General features: G+C 38.5%; 1 protein-coding gene and 1 pseudogene across 1 annotated transcript; both read right to left on the reverse strand.

Moving 5' to 3' along the window:
- Positions 1 to 663: 663 nt before the first annotated feature.
- On the reverse strand, positions 664 to 1,581 carry LOC129557456 (olfactory receptor 4A15-like). Its single transcript, XM_055427980.2, has one exon. It carries the CDS (start codon positions 1,579 to 1,581, stop codon positions 664 to 666), a length of 918 nt encoding a protein of 305 aa, XP_055283955.2.
- Positions 1,582 to 18,887: 17,306 nt separating this feature from the next.
- Positions 18,888 to 19,742, reverse strand: LOC129557388 (olfactory receptor 4A5-like; annotated as a pseudogene).
- Positions 19,743 to 23,053: the final 3,311 nt, after the last annotated feature.

Genomic DNA, 23,053 nt, shown 5'->3' on the forward strand with positions numbered 1-23,053 from the left:
TATTTTTCTGTACATAAATCTTGCTCATTCAGATTACTTTGATAAATTTAGCCTTTTTATGATTAATACTTTTAACTCTGAAATGGCACTCTACTTTGATATTAACATGCTAAGAAATATTAACAAAATAATATATGTAAGCAAAATTACATACATAAAACTGAAATACATGCTTCAGATATCACTATTGGTGATCTTTGTATGGAGAGACATAAACCAAAAGTTTAATGCCATATTATTGACATTATTTTTCAAAATCTGTAATGTGTCCTACTAATTCTGGAAAATATTACAGTATTTGAGAAACATTAGAATCTTCCACTGACTAATTTTACAGTATTTGCTACACTTTAGCTTAGAATAGAGACCAAAAATCTATAGTCCCAAGAGAGACGATGTTACACCCCCATACTATACATAATTTCACAAGAAATTATGATAATCTTAAAATTACATTTAGAACAAAATATATACTTTGAATTATTAAATGATGAAATTCTTAAAATTCACATTTTGATCATTAAGTATTCAAATCATAAATATTTTCAAAATGCCCAGGTTATTAACTCTGAGTAGAAATTTAATGCAGTTGAATAATCATACAAGACTTTCCTGGAAAGAGTAATTCTTCATTGAAAATAGATAGTATGTTTCCCTGCTTCCTCACTTTCTTTTTCTGATCCAAAACTTTTTCATGGCATTTTTCATCTCACCATTTCTCAGAGTATAAATTAGAGGGTTCAACATAGGGGTGATAATGGTATAAAACACTGTCAAGTATTTATCCATAGGTAAAGTACAGGGGGGTCTCACATATATGAAAATACACGGCACAAAGAAGAGGACCACCACAGTAATGTGGGACCCACAGGTGGACAAGGCTTTGTGCCTCCCTTCCTGACTAACATTTTTTAGGGAGTGCAGAATGACCCCATAGGAGATGAGTAAGAGTGTAAACATGACCAAGGAGATTGCCCCATCATTGGCCAGCACTGTGAGGACAGTAATGTAGGTGTCAGTGCAGGCAAGTTTTATCAAAGGGTACATATCACAGATGAAATGATCAATTATGTTGGGGCCACAATAGGGAAGGTTGTAAACAAAGAGAGGATGAAGTACCCCATGCAAAAACCCACCAACCAAAGTAAGAAGAAACAACAGAACACAAACTCGTTTATTCATGATTGTCAAATAATGCAAGGGTTTGCAGATTGCCACATAGCGGTCATAGGCCATGACCACCAGGAGTATTATATCAGCACCACCAAATAAGTGCCCTATAAAAAGTTGGATCATGCAAGCTTGGAAGGAAATGGTTTTCTTTTCACACAGTAAGTCTATAATCATGTTTGGAGTGACTGTTGTAGAATAAACACCATCAAGAAATGATAAATAGCCAAGGAAGAAGTACATAGGGACATGCAGTGTTGGGCTGAACACCACAGTCAGGACAATGAGTAGGTTACCCATCATTGTCACCAGGTAGATGAGCAAGAAGACAACAAATAATGTTCTCTGGCCCTGGAGACGCTGAGTGAGCCCCAAGAGGACAAATTCAGTCACATTATTCCTTTGTTCCATAGGTTCTTCTGTAAGTCTTATTTCAGAGTTCGGGGCAAAATTACCTTCAAATATAATTATTACTAGAGGATATCTGAAGTCTTAAGTTAAATTGTTTATTCATTCAATGAACGTTAAGGTTTATTATGATGCAGTGCTGTTAGATATTATAAGGTTGATCAAAACATTGTCTTGATCTCAAAAATCTTACAAAGTGTCAAATAATTGAGATTTATATACATGGAAAAAAGGACACAGTATTAAATAAAATAGGTGCCACAACTAGTTTTCCATCTGGAAGCTAATGAAATTGTAAATATAGTTAATATCTTACATAAAATAAAAACTGAATAAAGTTTTAGTTTAAATTGTAAAGCAAATTTTTCTTTATTTTATATTCAATTTATTAATGAGATAACTGTCTTCATTCCAGGGGTCAAAGAATCTTCTTAACCAATCACTGAAATTTCAAATTGATATATGTTTTGGATTTAGGAAAGGATCCAATAACATCAACTGAAGAAAAGTATTAATAGCTTGAAAAATAATTTATGTTTTAGGGAGCATGCATAGAGTAAATTTCTAAAATAGACAAATATCTCTAACCAATTTATGAATAAAATTATAAATAAAAATATAAAAATATTTAAAGGAAGAACACATCTAAATGACCAACAAACATACAATCAGATGCTGAAACTCACCTGTGAACAGAAAAATAGAAATTGCAGAAATAGCTTGCTTCATACCATATCACCTTGGGTTCTTCAAAGTGACTGAATCAACATTTACAGATGCTACATCATCTTTTAATTTTGAGCAGTTTAACAAACAAAGTTTAGATAACATAGTAAATGAATCTAACATCAAATTTGTAAATATCTGTCCATCAAAATATTCCCAAATAGTTACATTTAAAATTAACTTCTATTAAAAATTTATGTTACAGATGGAAATTCTATTTCAGAGAATTTGAACATGAAGATTTCTAAAAAGAGTATTACAAAATAGAATCAATCTTAATATATTTTAGTGATCACAAAAGATTCTTAATATGGCTGATTATGAAAATCAGAAAGGAAAACTCTTAAAAGACTGAATTCTCACACCACCAATGTACTCTTGCTAAATGGAAAGCCTAAGGCAGAATCTTGTGTATAAGTGCAGATCCAGTTTACCTGCATAAGAAGACAATCATGTAATACATGTTCTGGACTCTGATGCTTTCTCCTTTTCCCATCATAACTGATGCCAACTCTGTGAACACAAAATCAGATACATTCATTATCATTTTCCTTTTAACTCTTTCTATGTGACAAACTCTTTTCATGTTTGAAGAAAATCTAATTCATCTCAGGATTTCAGAAAGACATTACCTTTCAAACTATTTGGGTTTTCAACATGAATATGAATGTCCTGTTACCTAAAGAACTCTGATTCTTGATTGTGAAGAGAGACTCAGAATATTCATCGTTGTCAGGATTTTTGCTAAACACCAATGTTAAATCAACATTTTAATTGGAGAGAAAACTGGAAATTATGTATGAATTACTGACATAAAATGTTGCTCTATGTATTTTATACCAATCAAAGTAAAATAGTGGACTAACATTTATAGTATTTTGATTCCGAACCAGTTTTAGTGTCCTCTCTTCATTGTTGAACTTTGGTTTTCCTGAAGGATGGAGAATAATTTCATGTATATACTTATGATTTGAGTCTACTGTTTAAATTCATAAAAGTCTGTCATGTGAAGTGAGGGAAAAGGTGTATAAACACCTTATCTACATTTGAAAAGTCACACATATTATTGAGTCATTCAATTGGTGCTTCTCCAGGGATAATTTTGGATTAATTAAGTTCCTTGGGAAACCATAATCATAACTTTATAGTACTTTCTTTGCCTCCAGAGAAGCCACCAGGATAATCATCATGTGGAACAGGACTTATGGAAACCTGTCCTCTAAGGGAAAAGCTATAAAAAAAAAATTTTAGTTCATTTTTCAGTTCATTTCACCAAGATAGAAAAGCCCAGTCTGGACAGAAATAAAATATCTAAAAACTTCCTTGATTAAATTTTGACCTACAAAATAGGTTGCTACTGCTAAGTCACGTCAGTCGTGTCCGACTCTGTGTGACCCCATAGACGGAAGCCCACCAGGCTCCCCCGTCCCTGGGATTCTCCAGGCAAGAACACTGAAGTGGGTTGCCATTTCCTTCTCCAATGTGTGAAAGTAAAAAGTGAAAGTGAAATCGCTCAGTCGTGTCCGACCCTTAGCAACCCCATGGACTGCAGTCTACCAGGCTTCTCCATCCATGGGACTTTCTAGGCAAGAGTACTGGAGTGGCTTGCCATTTCCTTCTCTGGTAAACCTATTTAAACTCTTTCATTGAAGATTATATCTGACTTGATTTCCAGAAAATGACAGATGCTGATCCCAGAACAAGTCATTCAAAATCTGTTTCAAATGCAGATAATTTTTTTTTTTCGCATAGTTGTTGCATAGTTTCAGAAAGGCAATTTGGTGCTAGTAGGAAAGTGGGGATAAAAAAAACATTTATGGAACTATTATTCCATTCATCTGAAAGTATTCATTAGCCAGACACCAAAGTAGATAATTCCTATGTCATTGCCTAGCTGCAATACATTTCAAAGGATTTATACATTGTAGGTAGAGGATGTATGGCTAGACAGATTGATAGGTAATGCACTACACATATTTTATATATAATTTTTATATATCATATTATAAAGTACTGGAGAAGGCAATGACAAACCACTTCAACATTTCTGCCTCGATAATACCATGAACAGTATGAAAAAGCAAAAAGATATGACACTGAAAGATGAGCCCCCTAGGTGTATGAATGTTAGAGTTGGACTGTAAAGAAGGATAAACACTAAAGAAATGAAACTTTCAAACTGTGGCTCTGGAAAAATTCCCACTTCAGTAGATCAAGAATTCAAGGAGTCAACAAAATCTACAGAGTTGTTTCTATGTTCCATATACTGTGCAAGGAAAAGAGAACACAGACAACTAAGTAACTTTTCATGACCTCAGGGAGATTACAGATCAATAAACAGAGGCTTTAACATATTAACAGAGACTTTTATCTCTTCATTTGTTCAGTTCTGTTCAGTCGCTCAGTCGTGTCTGACTCTGCGACGCCATGAACCACAGCACGCCAGGCCTCCCTGTCCATCATCAACTCCTGGAGTTTACCCAAACGCATGTCCACTGATTCGGTGATGCCATCCAACCATCTCATCCTCTGTCGTCCCCTTCTCCTCCTGCCCTCAATCTTTCACAGCATCACAGTCTTTTCCAATAAGTCAGCTCTTCACATCAGGTGGCCAAAGTATTGTGGTTTCAGCTTCAACATCAGTCCTTCCAATGAACACCCAGGACCGATCTCTTTTAGGATGGACTGGTTGGATCTCCTTGTTGTCCAAGGGATTCTCAAGAGTATTCTCCAAAACCACAGCTCAAAAGCATCAATTCTTCTGTGCTCAGCTTTCTTTATAGTCCAACTCTCACATCCATACATGAACACTGGAAAAACCATAGCCTTGACTTTTGTTGGCAAAGTAATGTGTCTGCTTTTTAATATGCTATCTAGGTTGGTCATCATAGAAGGCAATGGCAACCCACTCCAGTGCTCTTGCCTGGAGAATCCCAGGGATAGCGGAGCCTGGTCGGCTGCCGTCTATGGGGTCTCACAGAGTCGGACACGAATGAAGCGACTTAGCAGCTTAGCAGCTAGGTTGGTCATAACTTTCCTTCCAAGGAGTAAGCATATTTTAATTTTGTGGCTGCAATCACCATCTGCAGTGATTTTCGAGCCCAGAAAAGTAAAGTCTCTCTATGTCCCCACTGTTTCCCCATCTCTTTGCCATGAAGTGTTGGGACCAGTTGCCATGATCTTAGTGTTTTGAATGTTAAGTTTTAAGACAACTTTTTCACTCTCTTCATCAAAAGGCTCTTTAGTTCTTCTTTTTCTGCCATAAAGGTGGTGTCATCTGCATATCTGAGGTTATTGATATTTCTCCCAGCAATCTTGATTCCAGTGTGTGCTTCTTCCAGCCCAGCATTTCTCATGATGTACTCTGCATATAAGTTAAATAAGTAGCGTGACAATATGCAGCCTTGACATACCTCTTTTCCAATTTGGAGCCAGTCTGTTGTTCCATGTCCAGTTCTAACTGTTGCTTCCTGACCTGCATGCAGATTTCTCAGGAGGCAGGTCAAGTGGTCTGGTATTCCCATCTTCATTTGATATCTACCCAAATTTGAAAATTAACTAAAGTTCAATCTTGGTCCTTCTAGTTGCTATTACAGAATACCATGGACTGGATGATTTAAACCATAGGCACTTATTTTTCACAGGTGTGGAGGCCCAGGAGCCAAAGATTAATGTCCCAGCAGATTCCCAGAGCTGGTGAGGTCCCCTTCCTAGTTCAGAGACTTCCCTTTTTTCCTATGTCCTCACATGGCAGAAGGGTCAAGCGAGGTCTCTGAGGTCTCTTTATAAGGACATTAACTCCACTTGTCAGGGCACAACCTTCATTAGGTAACATTTCCTAAAGCTCCTCTCCAACTTCACCACATTAGAAAGGAACTTATTTATGATTTTGGAGAGGGACACACATTTTCATTCTACAAAAGTACCTTAAACTGGAGAAATATATTACAGAAGATCTGATAAACCCAAATAGTTGGTTTTATTTAGTGAATAGTATAGTGTTTGAGAAGTTTTCGAGATAATCTAAGAAATCTTCATGTAACAGGGATAAAAAAAAAATGAGATAGGATGTTTTTCTCATACAATGTGTGATTTATTAAAAAACACCCATCACCTCATAACTATAGTCCCTCATGAATTCAGACTAAGTAAGGGAGGAAGAATAGTAAGCTTCTTTGACCACATGATTCTATCTAGAAGTGGATAATATTTTGTTTCAAAGTTCATACAGAGACAGAATTTTATGAAACAGGACTTCTCTATAAAAAGCAATATATTCTGACCTCTTTATTACCTAGTAATTTGTATTTCATCAATGAGTTATAAGAATAGCATATGGACTACCTTGGAAGATGGCAGAGGAATAGGACGGGAAGACCACTTTCTCCCCAACAAATTCAGCAAAAGAACATTTGAACGCTGAGTAAATCCCACAAAACAACTCTGAATGCCAGCAGAGGACATCAGGCACCCAGAAAAGCAGTCCATTGTCTTCTAAAGGAGGTAGGAAATTGTATAAAAGATAAAAAGAGAGTCAAAAGAGGGAGGTACAGAGATCCGACCTGTGAAGGGAGGCTTTAAAAAAGAGAGAAGTTTCCAAACACCTGGAAACACTCACTGGCGAGTCTGTGGTGAGCCTTGGAACTTCAGAGGGCAACATGACCTGGAGAAAAAAGAAATAATTAAAATCCACGGACTAAGTGCCCAGAGGAAAATCTCAGTGGAGAAGCGGCACAGCAGCCCGCACCCCCCACTAGCAAATGGGGGCTGGGCAGTCAGACATGGGCGGCAGCGCTTAGAGTGAGGACCGGACCTGAATGCCCCAAGGGCAATCTGAGGGCACTAACTGGCGATAGCTAAGAAGATTGTGGGATAACTACCCCACGAAAAGGTGAAAAGCCCCAACCTAAGACACCGCCAGACCCACTCACAGAACAAAGGACTGAACAGAGCTAGCTGGCTGCGGTAGGCCCATCCACCATCCCCTGCTGAGACAGGTAGGGGAGGGCAGCCAGAGCCGGAAGGGAGTAACCATGGCCCCAGAGAGGCTTCCGATACCAAGCTGCAGGCAGGCTTCGTTGCTAACCAAGACTTCTAGGATTTGGGCCAATCAATATCCGCCTGAGAAGGTGCGCAGGTTGTACACCCAGAAAACCGAACAGCAGGGACCAGGGAGGCAATAACTCGCAGTAACCACGCTCGCCAAAAACCTGATCACCTGAGCTTCTCAGACTGGAGAAGGGCACAAAACACAGGCCCAAACAAATCTGCGCCTTTGTGGAGTACCCAAGTACCGGAACCTGAGCCGCTCAAACCTGGGAAGTGCATACAACCCAGCGATAGCCTCAGACAGTTCCCAGCAAGCAACCTAGAGCCTGAGCAGCATAAACAAGGAAAGCACACACACCTTGAGCGGGGGCAATCCCAGTGTAGCCGAGACACTGCGAGCACTCCTCACAGACGCCAGTGATATTTGTTAGCAGCATTCCTCCCTCCCCACAGCACCACTGAAGAGGTGAGCCTAAAAAGTGTCCATAACCGTCCCCTTGTGTCAGGAAGGGAATTAGACACTGAAGAGACCAGGAAACAGAAGAGCTTAAACAGAAGGAACTTCCTTGGAAGTGACAGATAGAGAACTCTTGAGCCTACTGCAAGAATAAGACTGAAAACCACAGGCAGAGGCTTAACTCCAAATCCTGAGAACACCAGAGATATCCTGTTTCAGGGAACATTAATTGATAGGAGCTCATCAAATGCCTCCATACATACCAGGCACCACCCAAGGGTCAACAAGTTTCAAAGAAACACATAACACGCAAATTCTCCAGCAACACAGAATAGCCCTGAGCATCAATATACAGGCTGCCCAAAGCCACTCCAAACCCACTAACATCTCAAACTCATTACTGGACACTTCACTGCACTCCAGAGAGAAGAAATCCAGCTCCACCCACCAGAACGCCAACACAAGCTTCCCTAACCAGGGAACCATGACAGCCACCCGTCCAATCCCACACACAGAAAGGAAACTACATAATAAAGAGAACTCCACAAACTGCCAGAATACGGAAAGGCCACCCCAAGCACAGCAATATAAGCAAGATGAAGAGGCAGAGAAATACAGAGCAAGTAAAGGAGAGGATAAATGCCCAACAACACAAACAAAAGAGGAAGATATAGGGAAACTACCTGATAAAGAATATAGAATTTTGATAGTGAAAATGATTCAAAATCTTGAAAGCAAACTGGAGTTACAGATAAATAACCTGGAGACTAGGATTGAGAAGATGCAAGAAAGGTTTAATAAGGATTTAGAGGAAATAAAAAAGAGTCAGTATACAATGAATAATGCAATATATGAGATCAGAAACACTCTTGAGGGAACAAACAGTAGAATAACGGAGGCAGAAGACAGGATAAGCGAGCTAGAAAATAGAATTGTAGAAATAAATGAAACAGAGATGGAAAAAGAAAAACGAATTAAAAGAAATGAAGACAATATTAGAGACACCTGGGACAATGTTAAACACCCCAACATTCGAATTATAGGAGTCCCAGGAGAAGAAGACAAAGAGAAAGACCATGAGAGAATACTTAAGGAGATAATAGTTGAAAACTTCCCTAAAATGGGGAAGGAAATAATCACCCAAGTCCAAGAAACCCAGAGAGTCCCTAACAGGATAAACCCAAGGTGAAATACTCCAAGACACATATTAATCAAATTAGCAAAGATCAAGCACAAAGAACAAATAATAAAAGCAGCAAGAGAAAAACAACAAATAACACACAAGGGGATTCCCATAAGGATAACAGCTGATCTTTCAACAGAAACTCTTCAGGCCAGGAGGGAATGGCATGACAAACTTAAAGTGATGAAACAAAATAAGCTACAGCCCAGATTACTGTACCCAGCAAGGATCTCATTCAAATATAAAGGAGAAATCAAAAGCAAGCAAAAGCTGAGAGAATTCAGCATCACCAAACCAGCTCTCCAACAAATGCTTAAGGATCTGCTCTAGACAGAAAGGATGTATAAACTCGAACCCAAAACAATAAATAAATGGCAATGGGATCATTCTTATCAATAATTCCCTTAAACATAAATGGGTTGAATGTCCCAATCAAACCACAGAAGCTGGCTGAATGGATACAAAAACAAGACCCCCCATGTATGTTGTCTACAAGAGACCCACCTCAAAATGAGGGACACATACAGACTGAAAGTGAAGGGCTGGAAAAAGATATTCCACGCAAATAGAGACCAAAAGAAAGCAGGAGTAGCAATACTCATATCAGATAAAGTAGATTTTAAAACACAGGCTGTGAAAAGAGGCAAAGAAGAAAACTACATAATGATCAAAGGATCAATCCAAAAAGAAGATATAACAATTATAAATATTTATGCACCCAACATAGGAGCACCGCAATATGTAAGACAATTACTAACAAGTATGAAAGGGGAAATTAACAACAACACAATAATAGTGGGAGAATTTAATAACCCACTCACACCTATGGATAGATTAACTAAACAGAAAATTAACAAGGAAACACAAACTTTAAATGATATAATAGACCAGTTAGACCTAATAGATCTCTATAGGACATTTCATTCCAAAACAATGAATTTCACCTTTTTCTCAAGTGCACACGGAACTTTTTCCAGGATAGATCACATCCTGGGCCATAAATCTAGCCTTGGTAAATTCAAAAAAATTGAAATCATTCCAAGCATCTTTTCTGACCACAATGCAGTAAGATTAGATCTCAGTTACAGGAGAAAAACTGTTATAAATGCAAACATATGGAGTCTGAACAACACGCTGCTGAATAACGAATAAAACATAGATGAAATCAAAATATGCATAAAAATGAATGAAAGTGAAAACACAACAACCCAAAACCTCTGGGACACTCTAAAAGCAGTGTTAAGGGGGAAGTTCATAGCAATACAGGCACACCTCAAGAAACAAGAAAAAAGTCAACTAAATAACTTAACTCTACACCTAAAGAAACTAGGAAAGGAAGAAATGAAGAACCCCAGGGTTAGTAGAAGGAAATGAATCTTAAAAATTAGGGAAGATATAAATGCAAAATAAACAAAAGAGACCATAGCAAAAATCAACAAAGCCAAAAGCTGGTTCTTTGAGAGGGTAGATAAAATTGACAAACCACTAGCCAGACACATCAAGAAACAAAGGGAGAAGAAACAAATCAATAAAATTAGAAATGAAAAGGGAGAGATCACAACACACAACACAGAAATACAAAGGATCATTAGAGAATACTATCAACAATTATATGGCAATAAAATGGACAACTTGGAAGAAATGGACAAATTCTTAGAAAAGTACAACTTTCCAAAATGGAACGGGGAAGAAATAGAAAATGTTTACAGACCCATCACAAGCATGGAAATAGAAGCTGTAATCAGAAATCGTTCAGCAAACAAAAGCCCAGGTCCAGAAGGCTTCACAGCTGAATTCTACCAAAAATTTAGAGAAGAGCTAAGTACGTCAAGGTTGTATATTGTCACCTTGCTTATTTAACTTATATGCAGAGTATATCATGAGGAACGCTGGGCTGGAAGAAGCACAAGCTGGAATCAAGATTGCTGGGAGAAATATCAGTAACCTCAGAGATGCAGATGACACCACCCTTATGGTAGAAAGTGAAGAGGAACTCAAAGGCCTATTGATGAAAGTGAAAGAGGAGAGTGAAAAGGTTGGCTTGAAGCTTAATATTCAGAAAACGAAGATCATGGCATCTGGTCCCATCACTTCTTGGGAAATAGATTGGGAAAAATTCGAAACAGTGTCAGACTTTATTTTTTTGGACTCCAAAATCACTGCGGATGCTGATTACAGCCATGAAATTAAAAGATGCTTACTCCTTGGAAGGAAAGTTATGACCAGCCTAGATAGCATATTAAAAAGCAGAGACATTACTTTGCCAACAAAGGTCTGTCTAGTCAAGGCTATGGTTTTTCCAGTGGTCATGTATGGATGTGAGAGTTGGACTGTGAAGAAAGCTGATCGCTGAAGAATTGATGATTTTAAACTGTGGTGCTGGAGAAGACTCTGGAGAGTCCCTTGGACTGCAAGGAGATCCAACCAGTCCATTCTAGAGGAGATCAATCCTGGGTGTTCATTGGAAGGACTTATGCTAAAGCTGAAACTCCAATACTTTGGCCACCTCATGCGACGAGTTGACTCACTGGAAAAGACTCTGATGCTGGGAGCGATTGGGGGTAGGAGGAAACGGGGACGACAGAGAATGAGGTGGCTGGATGGCATCACCGACTCGATGGACCTGAGTTTGAGTGAACTCCGGGAGTTGGTGATGGACAGGGAGGCCTGGCGTGCTGTGGTTCATGGGGTCTCTAAGAGTGGGACACGACTGAGCGACTAAACTGAACTGAACTGAACACCTATTCTACTCAAATTCTTCCAGAAAATTGCTGAGGAAGGGAAACTTCCACACTCATTCTATGAGGCCACCATCACCCTAATCCCAAAACCTGGTAAAGATCCCAAAAAAACGAAAACTTCAGGTCAATATCACTGATGAACATAGATGCAAAAATCCTTAACAAAATTCTAGAAATCAGAATCCAACAACACATTAAGAATATCATACATCTTGACCAAGTGGGCTTTATCCCACAAATGCAATGATTCTTCAATATACACAAATCAATCTATGTAATACACGACATTAACAAAGTGAAAAATAAGAATCATGATTATCTCAACAGATGCAGAGAAAGCTTTCAACAAAATTGTACATCCATTTATGATTTAAAAAAAAAAACCCTCCAGAAGATGGGAATAGAAGGAACATACTTCAACATAATAAAATCTATATATGACAAACCCACAGCAAACATTATCCTCAATGGTGAAAAACTGACGCAATTCCCCTAAAGTCAGGAACAAGACAAGGGTGCCCACTCTCACCACTACTATTCAACATAGTTCTGGAAATTTTGTCCACAGCAATCATAGCAGAAAAAGACATAAAAGGAATACAAATTGGAAAAGAAGAAGTAAAACTTTCACTGTTCGCTGATGACATGATCCTCTACACAGAAAACCCTAAAGACTCTACTAGAAAACTACTAGAGCTAATGAATGAATACAGTAAAGTTGCAGGATATAAAATCAACACACAGAAATCCCTTGCATTCCTATACACTAATAATGAGAAAATAGAAAGAGAAATTAAGGAAACTATTCCATTCACTGTTGCAACAAAAAGAATAAAATACTTAAGAATATATCTACCTAAAGAAACAAAATACCTGTACACAGAAAACTATAAAACATTGGAGAAAGTAATCAAAGAGGACACTAATAGATGGAGAAATATACCATGTTCATGGATTAGAAAAATAAATATTGTGAAAATGAGTTTACTACACAAAGTAATTTATACATTCAATGCAATCCCTATCAAGCTACCAACGATGTTTTTCACAGAACTAGAACAAATAATCTCACAATTTGTAAGGAAATACAAAAAAACCTCGAATAGCCAAAGCAATCTTGAGGAAGAAGAATGTAACTGGGGGAATCAACCTGCCGGAGTACAGGCTCTACTACAAAGCCACAGTCATCAAGGCAGTATGGTACTGGCATAAAGACAAAAATATAGATCAATGGAACAAAATAGAAAACCCAGAGATAAATCCACGCACCTATGGACACCTTATCTTTGACAAAGGAGGCAAGAATATAAAATGGAGAAAAGACAGTCTATTTAACAAGTGGTGCTGGGAAAACTTGTCAGCCACTTGTAAAAGAGGAAACTAGAACACTTCCTAACACCATACGCAAAAATAAACTCAAAATGGATTAAAGATCGAAATGTAAGACCAGAAACTATAAAATTCCTAGAGGAAAACACAGGCAAAACACTCTCTGACATAAATCACAGCAGGATCCTTCATGACCTACCTCCCAGAATATTGGAAATAAAAGCAAAAATAAACAAATGGGACCTATTTAAAATTAAAAGCTTCTGCACAACAAAGGAAACTATAAGCAAGGTAAAAAGACAGCCTTCAGAATGGGAGAAAATAATAGCAACTGAAACAAATGACAAAGAATTAATCTCCAAAATATACAAGCAGCTCCTGCAGCTCAATTCCAGAAAAATAAACGACCCAATCAAAACACGGGCCAAGGAACTAAACAGACATTTCTCCAAAGAAGACATACAGATGGTTAACAATCACATGAAAAAATGTTCAACATCCCTCATAACCAGAGAAATTCAAATCAAAACCACAATGAGATACCATTTCACACCAGTCAGAATGGCTGCTATCCAAAAGTCTACATGCAATAAATGCTGGAGAGGTTGTGGAGAAAAAGGAAGCCTCTTACACTGTTGGTGGGAATGCAAACTAGTACAGTCACTATGGACAACTGTGTGGAGATTGCTCAAAAAACTGGAAATAGAACTGGCATATGATCCAGCAATCGCAATCCTGGGCATACACACCGAGGAAACCAGGATTGAAAGAGAAACATGTACTCCAATGCTCATTGCAGCACTGTTTATAATAGCCAGGACATGGAAGCAACCTAGATGTCCATATGCAGACGAATGGATAAGAAAGCTTTGGTACATATACACAATGGAGTATTACTCAGCCATTAAAAAAATACATTTGAATCAGTTCTAATGAGGTGGATTAAACTGGAGCCTATTATACACAGTGAAGTAAGCCAGAAAGAAAAACACCAATATAATATACTAACGCATATATATGGAATTTAGAAGATAGTAATGATAACCCTTTATACAAGGCAACAAAAGAGACATAGGTGTATAGAACAGTCTTTGGGACTCTGTGGGAGAGGGTGAGGGTGGGATGATTTGGGAGAATGGCATTGAAACATGTGTATCATCATATGTGAAATGAATCACCAGTCCAGGTTCGAAGCATGATACAGGATGCTCGGGGCTGGTGCACGGGGATGACCCAGAGGGAGGATAAGGGGAGGAGAGAGGTGGGAGGGGGGTTCAAGAAGGGGAACACATGTACACCTGGGGCGGATTCATGTCAATGCGTGGCAAAACCAACCAATATTATATTGTAAAGTAATTATCCTCCAATAAAAAAAATTTAAAAAAAGAATAGCATATGGTGTTAGCATTTTTAAAGACTACACCACCCAAAATATCTTGTATCAAGCTCTGTAGTTCTTCTTTGAAGATTATGGTTTATGCAAAATTTACACATGAAAGTCAGAATCTGGCACTTCATAGAAGCCTATGGAAAACTCTAAGTAAAAACGGAGATGGAGATACTGAAAAATAGCAGAAGTATTATTAGATATTGTAACCGACGCGAGAGACGCCGGCCCCGGCGCAGCGAACCACGCAAAGAGGTGCGGCCGTGAGGAGCTACCCCACGCCTGAGGCCAGGGCCGGCGGCCGAGAGGAGCTACCCCATGTCCAACAGGCGGTGGCTGCGCGGGCGCAGGAGGGCCGAGAGGAGCTACTCCGCGTTCAAGGTCAGGAGGGGCGGCCTCGAGGAGATACCCCTCACCCAAGGTAAGGTACAGCGGCTGCACTTTGTTGGAGCGGCTGTGAAGAGATTTTCCACGACCAAGGTAAGAGAAACCCAAATAAGACGGTAGGTATTGATAGGGGGCATCAGAGGGCGGACAGACTGATATCATAATCACAGGAAACTAGCCAATCTGATCACATGGACCACAGCCGAATGTGGTCCACTGGAGAAGGGAATGGCAAACCACTTCAGTATACTTGCCTTGAGAACCCCATGAACAGTAACAAAGGGCAAAATGATAGGATACTGAATGAGGAATTCCCCAGGTCGGTAGGTGCCCAGTATGCTACTGGAGCTCAGTGGAGAAATAACTATAGAAGGAATAAAGGGATGGAGCAAAAGCAAAACCAATACCCAGTTGTGGATGTGACCAGTGATAGAAGCAAGGTCTGGTGCTGTAAAGAGCAGTATTGCATAGGAACCTGGAATGTTAGGTCCATGAATCAAGGCAAATTGGAAGTGGTCAAACAGGAGATGGCAAGAGTGAACGTTGACATTCTAGGAATCAGTGAATTAAAATGGACTGGAATGGGTGAATTTAACTCAGACGACCATTATATCTACTACTGTGGGCAGGAATCCCTTAGAAGAAATGGAGTAGCCATCATGGTCAACAGAAGAGTCCGAAATGCAGTACTTGGATGCAATCTTAAAAATGACAGGATGATTTCTGTTCGTTTCCAAGGCAAACCATTCAATATTACAGTAATCCAGGCCTATGCCCAAACCAGTAATGCTGAAGAAGCCGAAGTTAATCGGTTCTATGAAGACCTACAAGACCTTTTAGAACTAACCCCCAAAAAAGATGTCCTTTTCATTCTAGGGGACTGGAATGCAAAAGTAGGAAGTCAAGAAACACCTGGAGTAACTGGCAAATTTGGCCTTGGAGCACGGAATGAAGCAGGGCAAAGGCTAATAGAGTTTTGTCAAGAGAATGCACTGGTCATAGCAAACACCCTCTTCCAACAGCACAAGAGAAGACTCTACACATGGACATCACCAGATGGTCAACACCGAAATCAGATTGATTATATTCTTTGCAACCAAAGATGGAGAAGCTGTATACAGTTAGCGAAAACAAGACCAGGAGCTGACTGTGGCTCAGATCATGAACTCCTTATTGCGAAGTTCAGACTTAAATTGAAGAAAGTAGGGAAAACCACTAGACCGTTCAGATATGACCTCAATCAAATCCCTTATGATTATACAGTGGAAGTGAGAAATAGATTTAAGGGACTAGATCTGATTGATAGAGTGCCTGATGAACTCTGGACGGAGGTTCGTGACATTGTACAGGAGACAGGGACCAAGACCATCCCCATGGAAAAGAAATGCAAAAGAGCGAAATGGCTATCTGAGGAGGCCTTACAAATAGCTGTGAAAAGAAGAGAAGTGAAAAGCAAAGGAGAAAAGGAAAGATATAAGCATCTGAATGCAGAGTTCCAAAGAATAGCAAGGACAGATAAGAAAGACTTCCTCAGTGATCAATGCAAAGAAATAGAGGAAAACAACAGAATAGGAAAAACAAGAGAGCTCTTCAAGAAAATTAGAGATTCCAAGGGAACATTTCATGCAAAGATGGGCTCGATAAAGGACAGAAATGGTATGGACCTAACAGAAGCAGAAGATATTAAGAAGAGGTGGCAGGAATACACAGAAGAACTGTACAAAAAAGATCTTCACGACCAAGATAGTCACAATAATGTGATCACTGACCTAGAGCCAGACATCTTGGAATGTGAAGTCAAGTGGGCCTTAGAAAGCATCACTACGAACAAAGCTAGTGGAGGTGATGGAATTCCAGTTGAGCTATTTCAAGTCTTGAAAGATGATGCTGTGAACGTGCTGCACTCAATATGCCAGCAGATTTGGAAAACTCAGCAGTGGCCACAGGACTGGAAGAGGTCAGTCTTCATTCCAATCCCAAAGAAAGGCAATGCCAAAGAATGCTCAAACTATCCCCCAATTGCACTCATCTCACACGCTAGTAAAGTCATGCTCAAAATTCTCCAAGACAGGCTTCAGCAGTATGTAAACCGTGAACTCCCAGATGTTCAAGCAGGTTTTAGAAAAGGCAGAGGCACCAGAGATCAAATTGCCAACATCCGCTGGATCATGGAGAAAGCAAGAGAGTTTCAGAAAAACATCTATTTCTGCTTCATTGACTATGCCAAAGCCTTTGACTGTGTCGATCACGATAAACTGTGGAACATTCTGAAAGAGATGGGAATCCCAGACCACCTGACCTGCCTCTTGAGAAACCTGTATGCAGGTCAGGAAGCAACAGTTAGAACTGGACATGGAACATCAGACTGGTTCCAAATAGGAAAAGGTGTACGTCAAGGTTGTATATTGTCACCTTGCTTATTTAACTTATATGCAGAGTACATCATGAGGAACGCTGGGCTGGAAGAAGCACAAGCTGGAATCAAGATTGCCGGGAGAAATATCAATAACCTCAGATATGCAGATGACACTACCCTTATGGCAGAAAGTGAAGAGGAACTCAAAAGCCTCTTGATGAAAGTGAAAGAGGAGAGTGAAAAGGTTGGCTTGAAGCTCAACATTCAGAAAACAAAGATCATGGCATCTGGTCCCATCACTTCATGGGAAATAGATGGAAAAACAGTGGAAACAGTGTCAGACTTTGTTTTTTTGGGCTCCAAAATCACTGCAGATGCTGATTGCAGCCATGAAATTAAAAGACGCTTACTCCTTGGAAGGAAAGTTATGACCAACCTTGATAGTATATTAAAAAGCAGAGACATTACTTTGCCAACCAAGGTCCGTCTAGTCAAGGCAATGGTTTTTCCCGTGGTCATGTATGGATGTGAGAGTTGGACTGTGAAGAAGGCTGACCGCCGAAGAATCGATGCTTTTGTACTGTGGTGTTGGAGAAGACTCTTGAGAGTCCCTTATACTGCAAGGAGATCCAACCAGTCCATTCTAGAGGAGATCAATCCTGGATGTTCATTGGAAGGACTGATGCTAAAGCTGAAACTGCAATACTTTGGCCACCTCATGCGACGAGTTGACTCACTGGAAAAGACTCTGATGCTGGGAAAGGTTGGGGGCGGGAGGAGAAGGGGACGACGGAGAATGAGATGGCTGGATGGCATCACCGACTCTGTGGACATGAATTTGAGTGAACTCCGGGAGTTGGTGATGGACAGGGAGGCCTGGCGTGCTGTGATTCATGGGGTCACAGAGAGTCGGACACGACTGAGCGACTGAACTGAACTGAACTGAACTGAACCTAGATGGGAATATTACTGTCTCATCTCTATGAAAATATAGTGCAAACAAATCTGTTCCACTTGAGATATTATGATTACCCAATTGTGAATATAAGTAAGATTTAATTATTTATCTCTATCTGCACTTTTTTCATTTGATTATCTTTATAAATTCAGCCTCCTTATGATTAAAATATACAACTCTGAAACATCATTCTCCTTTGATGTTAACATTTTAAGCAATATAAAGAAAAATATATACAAAATTTCTTGCAGATATAAAATAAAATATATATCTCTAATATTACTATAGGTGGCTATGTGTAGAGCGGGTTCAAGGAAATTTTTATGTCATATATTTTTTTCTGAAATCTGGAATGTGTTCTATCAAATTTGAAAAAGATTACAATATTTATTTATAGGAAAACCATGAGAAAATCAATAAGAAAAAATAAATTTAAAGTACTAGCTATCGTTTACCTTTTCATATAGAAGATAAATCAATAGAATGAATAGTGACATTTTATACCCCCAACTGTATGTATTTTCTAAGAAACTCTGAAAATCTTAAAAATGTTATTTCAAAATCAATATATACTTTGGACTAGGAAATAATGAAAATCTTTAAAGTATGCTGTGATGATTGCAAGCATTCATTTAAATGTTTTGGCATACTTCTTTTTAAATCTGAGGAGACACTTACTACAGTTAAATAATCACAAAAGGCTGACAATAGGTGATATGTTTCTTTGCTGCCTGCCTCATTTTCTTCTTCTGATCCAGAGCTTTTTCATGGCATTTTTCATCTCTCCATTTCTCAGAGTATAGATTAGAGGGTTCAGCATATGGGTGATAATGGTATAAAACACAGTCAAGAATTCATCAATGGGTAAGGTGGATGGAGGCCTCACATGCATAAAAATACAGGGCACAAAGAGGAGGACCACCACAGTCATGTGGGAGCCACAGGTGGATAAAGCTTTGCACCTGCCTTCCTGGCTGATTCTTCAGGGAGTGCAGAATGACCCCATATAAGATGAGTAACAGTGTAAAGATGACCATACAGATTGCCCCATCATTGGCCAGCACTATGAGGGCAATAACATGGGTGTCAGTGCAGGCAAGTTCTAACAAGGGGTACATGTCGCAAATGAACTGGTTACAGTAGGCAAAAACCCACCGACACAGGCCAACAGTAGCAGCAGAGCTCAAATTTGCTTATTCATGATTGTCAAATAATACAAGGGTTTACAGATGGACACATAGCGGTCATAGGCCATGACCACCAGGTGGCATATATCAGCATCACCAAATAAGTGTCCTAGAAATAGCTGGGTCATGCAAGCTTGGAAGGAAATGGTTTTCTTCTCACACAGCATGTCTATAATCATATTTGGAGTGACTGTAGTTGAATAAACAGCATCCATAAGTGATAAGTAGCCAACAAATAAGTACATAGGGGTATCCAGCAATCAGCGGACAGCCACAGTCATGAGAATGAGTAATTTGCCCATTATCACAATGTAGATGAGCAGGAAAATGATAAATAATATTTTCTGACCCTGAACACTCTGAGTGAGCCCCAAGAGGACAAACTCCATTACATTGTTCCTTTGTTCCACAGATCTTTCTGTATCTTTTTCCACTGTTCAGGACAAAGTTATCTATAAATATACTCATTAATATTGATTTTCCTAAGTCTTAAGATATTTGTTTATCCATTTAATCAATGGACTGCATGGTTTATTATGATCCAGTATTTTCAGATATTATAATACAAGGCTGCTTAAAACACTGTCCCAAACCTCAAATCTTACAGAGAAGCAAGTCATAGAGACACATTAGTGAAAAAAGAGCAAATTTTAAATAAACGTTTTGCCACAGACTCTTTCTATCCAGAAGCTAATAAAATTGTACAAATAATTATTACCTTAAAAATTAATTAAAAATTTAAATAAAAAGTAAAGCAAGATTTTCTTTATTTTTGTTTCCATTTATTAAAGAGATAACTTTCTCCATTCTAGGTGTGAAAAAATCTTCTTAACCAATCTCTGTCATTTCAAATAGTTATATTTAACAATTTCAAATTTCTTATTAAGATTTAGGAAAACATACAATAATGTCAATTGACAAAAGCAGTTTTTTTGAAAGGTTTACATTTTAGAAGATATACATATACATAGAGTTAATATCCAAAATACATACATGTTTCTAAGCAGTTCACAAATTAAAATGGTAAATAAAAATATGAAATAAATTTAAATTATCAATATCCAGTTAAAGAATACATCTGAATGGACAAGAAACACATGATAGGATGCTGAAGCTCATCTGTGGACAGAAAATTTGGAATTGAAGTAATGGCTTGTTACTACAGTATTACTTGTATTCTTGAAAATCACTGAATCAGAGTTTATAGATGCTATACCATCTTTAATTATTAACAGATTAAAATACAATGTTTAGAGACCATGTTAATTGAAACTTTACATATATCTGCCAATAAAAATATCTCCAAATGATCACTTTTGAAATTAATTTCCAAGAAAACTTTATTAGAGAAGAAAATTTTATTCCAGATCATGAGAATATGAAAACATCCAAAAAGAGTATTGCAAAATAAAATCAATCTCCACATATTTCAGTAATCACAAAAGATTCCTAACACAGTTGATTTTGAAAATCACAAAGGAAATGTCCTGAGAGACTGAATTTTTACACCACCAATATACTTCTGCAAACTGGAAAACCTAGTTCAGAATCTTATATATAAACACATTTCCTGGATTACCTGCATAAGAAGACAACCTTTCTTTCCATGTCCAGGACTCGGATGCTCTCCTGTCCTTCATGCACTGATGCCATCTCTGTGAATACACTCAGCCAAATACATGCAGCATCACTGGACTTTGAACTCTTTCCACATGACCAACAGTTGTCTTGCTTGCAGAAAATATAATTCAGCACAAACATCCGGAAAAACTTACTTTAAAATTGTTTGGGTTTTCTAATTGAATGTGAATGTGCTGTTACCTAAAGAATTCTGAATCTTGATGGTGAACAAAGACCCGAAATAATTGTTGATGGCAGGATTTGTCCTGAACACTGCTGACGCTGCTGATGCTAAGTCGCTTCAGTAGTGTCTGACTCTGTGCGACCCCATAGATGGCAGTACACCAGGCTTCGCTGTCCTTGGGATTCTCCAGGCAAGAACACTGGAGTGGGTTTGCATTTCCTTCACTAACAAATGCTAAATCAACATTTTGGTTGGAAAGAAAACTGGAAATTGTATATGAATTGTTTACACAAAAATGTTGGTGTTTGTGTTTTATGTCAATCAAAGTGAAAGAATGAAATAGCTTTTACAACATTTTGAATCTCCATCAATTATAAAGCCCTCTCTTCATCATTGAACTGTGAGTTTCCTGAAGGATGGCAACTAATTTCACTACATACTTTATTATGTTTTGAGTCAACTATTTAAACTCCTGAAAGCCTGTCATGTAAAGTAAGGGGAAAGGTCCATATACAAATTATCTATATTTGAAATACTGCACATAGTATTGAGTCATTCAATTGGTTTATCTCCAAGGATGATTCTTATCTAATTAAATTCATTGGGACCTCAATTATAAGTTTGATGGTACAGTCAGAATTACCTCCAGTGATGCCACCAGGATACTCACCATTTAGAACAGGACTTAGAGAACCCTGTCCTCTTGGGGAAATGTACAAAAACAACTTGAGGTCATTTCACCCTGAAGGAAAATTTCAGTCTCAGTGGAAATAAAATGAGTAAAAGGTTTATTGTTTAAATTGTGGCCTATAAAATAAATATATCTATTTAAGTTTAAGCTTTGTCTTTGAAAATGTGATCTGACCAGATTTCCAGAAGATGATGAATACTAATTTCATAACAAATAATTTAAAACCCATTTAAAATGTAGATAGACTTTTCACATAGTTTGTCACATAGTTTCAGACAGTCAAATTGACAGAATTTGTGTTAGGATGGAAAGGAGGAAAGAGAAAACATTTGTAGGAATATTATTCCATTTCTCTCCAAGTGCTCATGAGCCCACCAAAGTACATGATAGACTAGACTCGGTTATGACCTCATTGCAATACATTTCAAATGATTTATAAAACAATTTTAAAAATGTATAAGGAAAATATCATATTTTTCAATAATTTTCAAAGTAAGCAATAGGATAAAGCTCAACATTCAGAAAACTAAGATCATGGCATCCGGTCCCATCACTTCATGGCAAATAGATGGGGAACCAGTGGAAACAGTGGCTGATTTCATTTTTCTGGGCTCCAAGATTAATGCTGATATTGATTGCAGCCATGAAATTAAAAGAGACTTACTCCTTTTAAGGAAAGTTATGACCAGCCTAGATAGCATATTAAAAAGCAGAGACATTACTTTGCCAACAAAGGTCCGTCTAGTCAAGGCTATGGTTTTTCCAATGGTCCTGTATGGATGTGAGAGTTGTACTATAAAGAAAGCTGAGTGCCGAGGGATTGATGCTTTTGATCTGTGGTGTTGGAGAAGACTCTTGAGAGTCCCTTGGACAGCAAGGATATCCAACCAGTCCATCCTAAAGGAGATCAGTCCTGGGTGTTCACTGGAAGGACTGATGTTGAAGCTGAAATTCCAATATTTTGGCCACTTGATGCAAAGAGCTGATGCTGGGAAAGATTGAGGGCAGGAGGAGAAGGGGACGGTAGAGGATGAGATGGTTGGATGGCATCACCGAATCAATGGACATGAGTTTGGGTAAACTCTGGGAGTTGGTGATGGACAGGGAGGCCTGGCTTGCTGCAGTTCATGGGGTCACAAAGAGTCGGACATGACAGAGCGTCTGAACTGAACTGAACTGAAGCAGTAGAATCCTCATTAGTTCTCCATCATATTTTCTTT

Source organism: Moschus berezovskii, chromosome 7 (assembly GCF_049115385.1).
Source record: "Moschus berezovskii isolate FMDL1 chromosome 7, NW_MosBer_1.0, whole genome shotgun sequence".
NCBI classification, from domain to species: Eukaryota; Metazoa; Chordata; class Mammalia; order Artiodactyla; family Moschidae; genus Moschus; species Moschus berezovskii.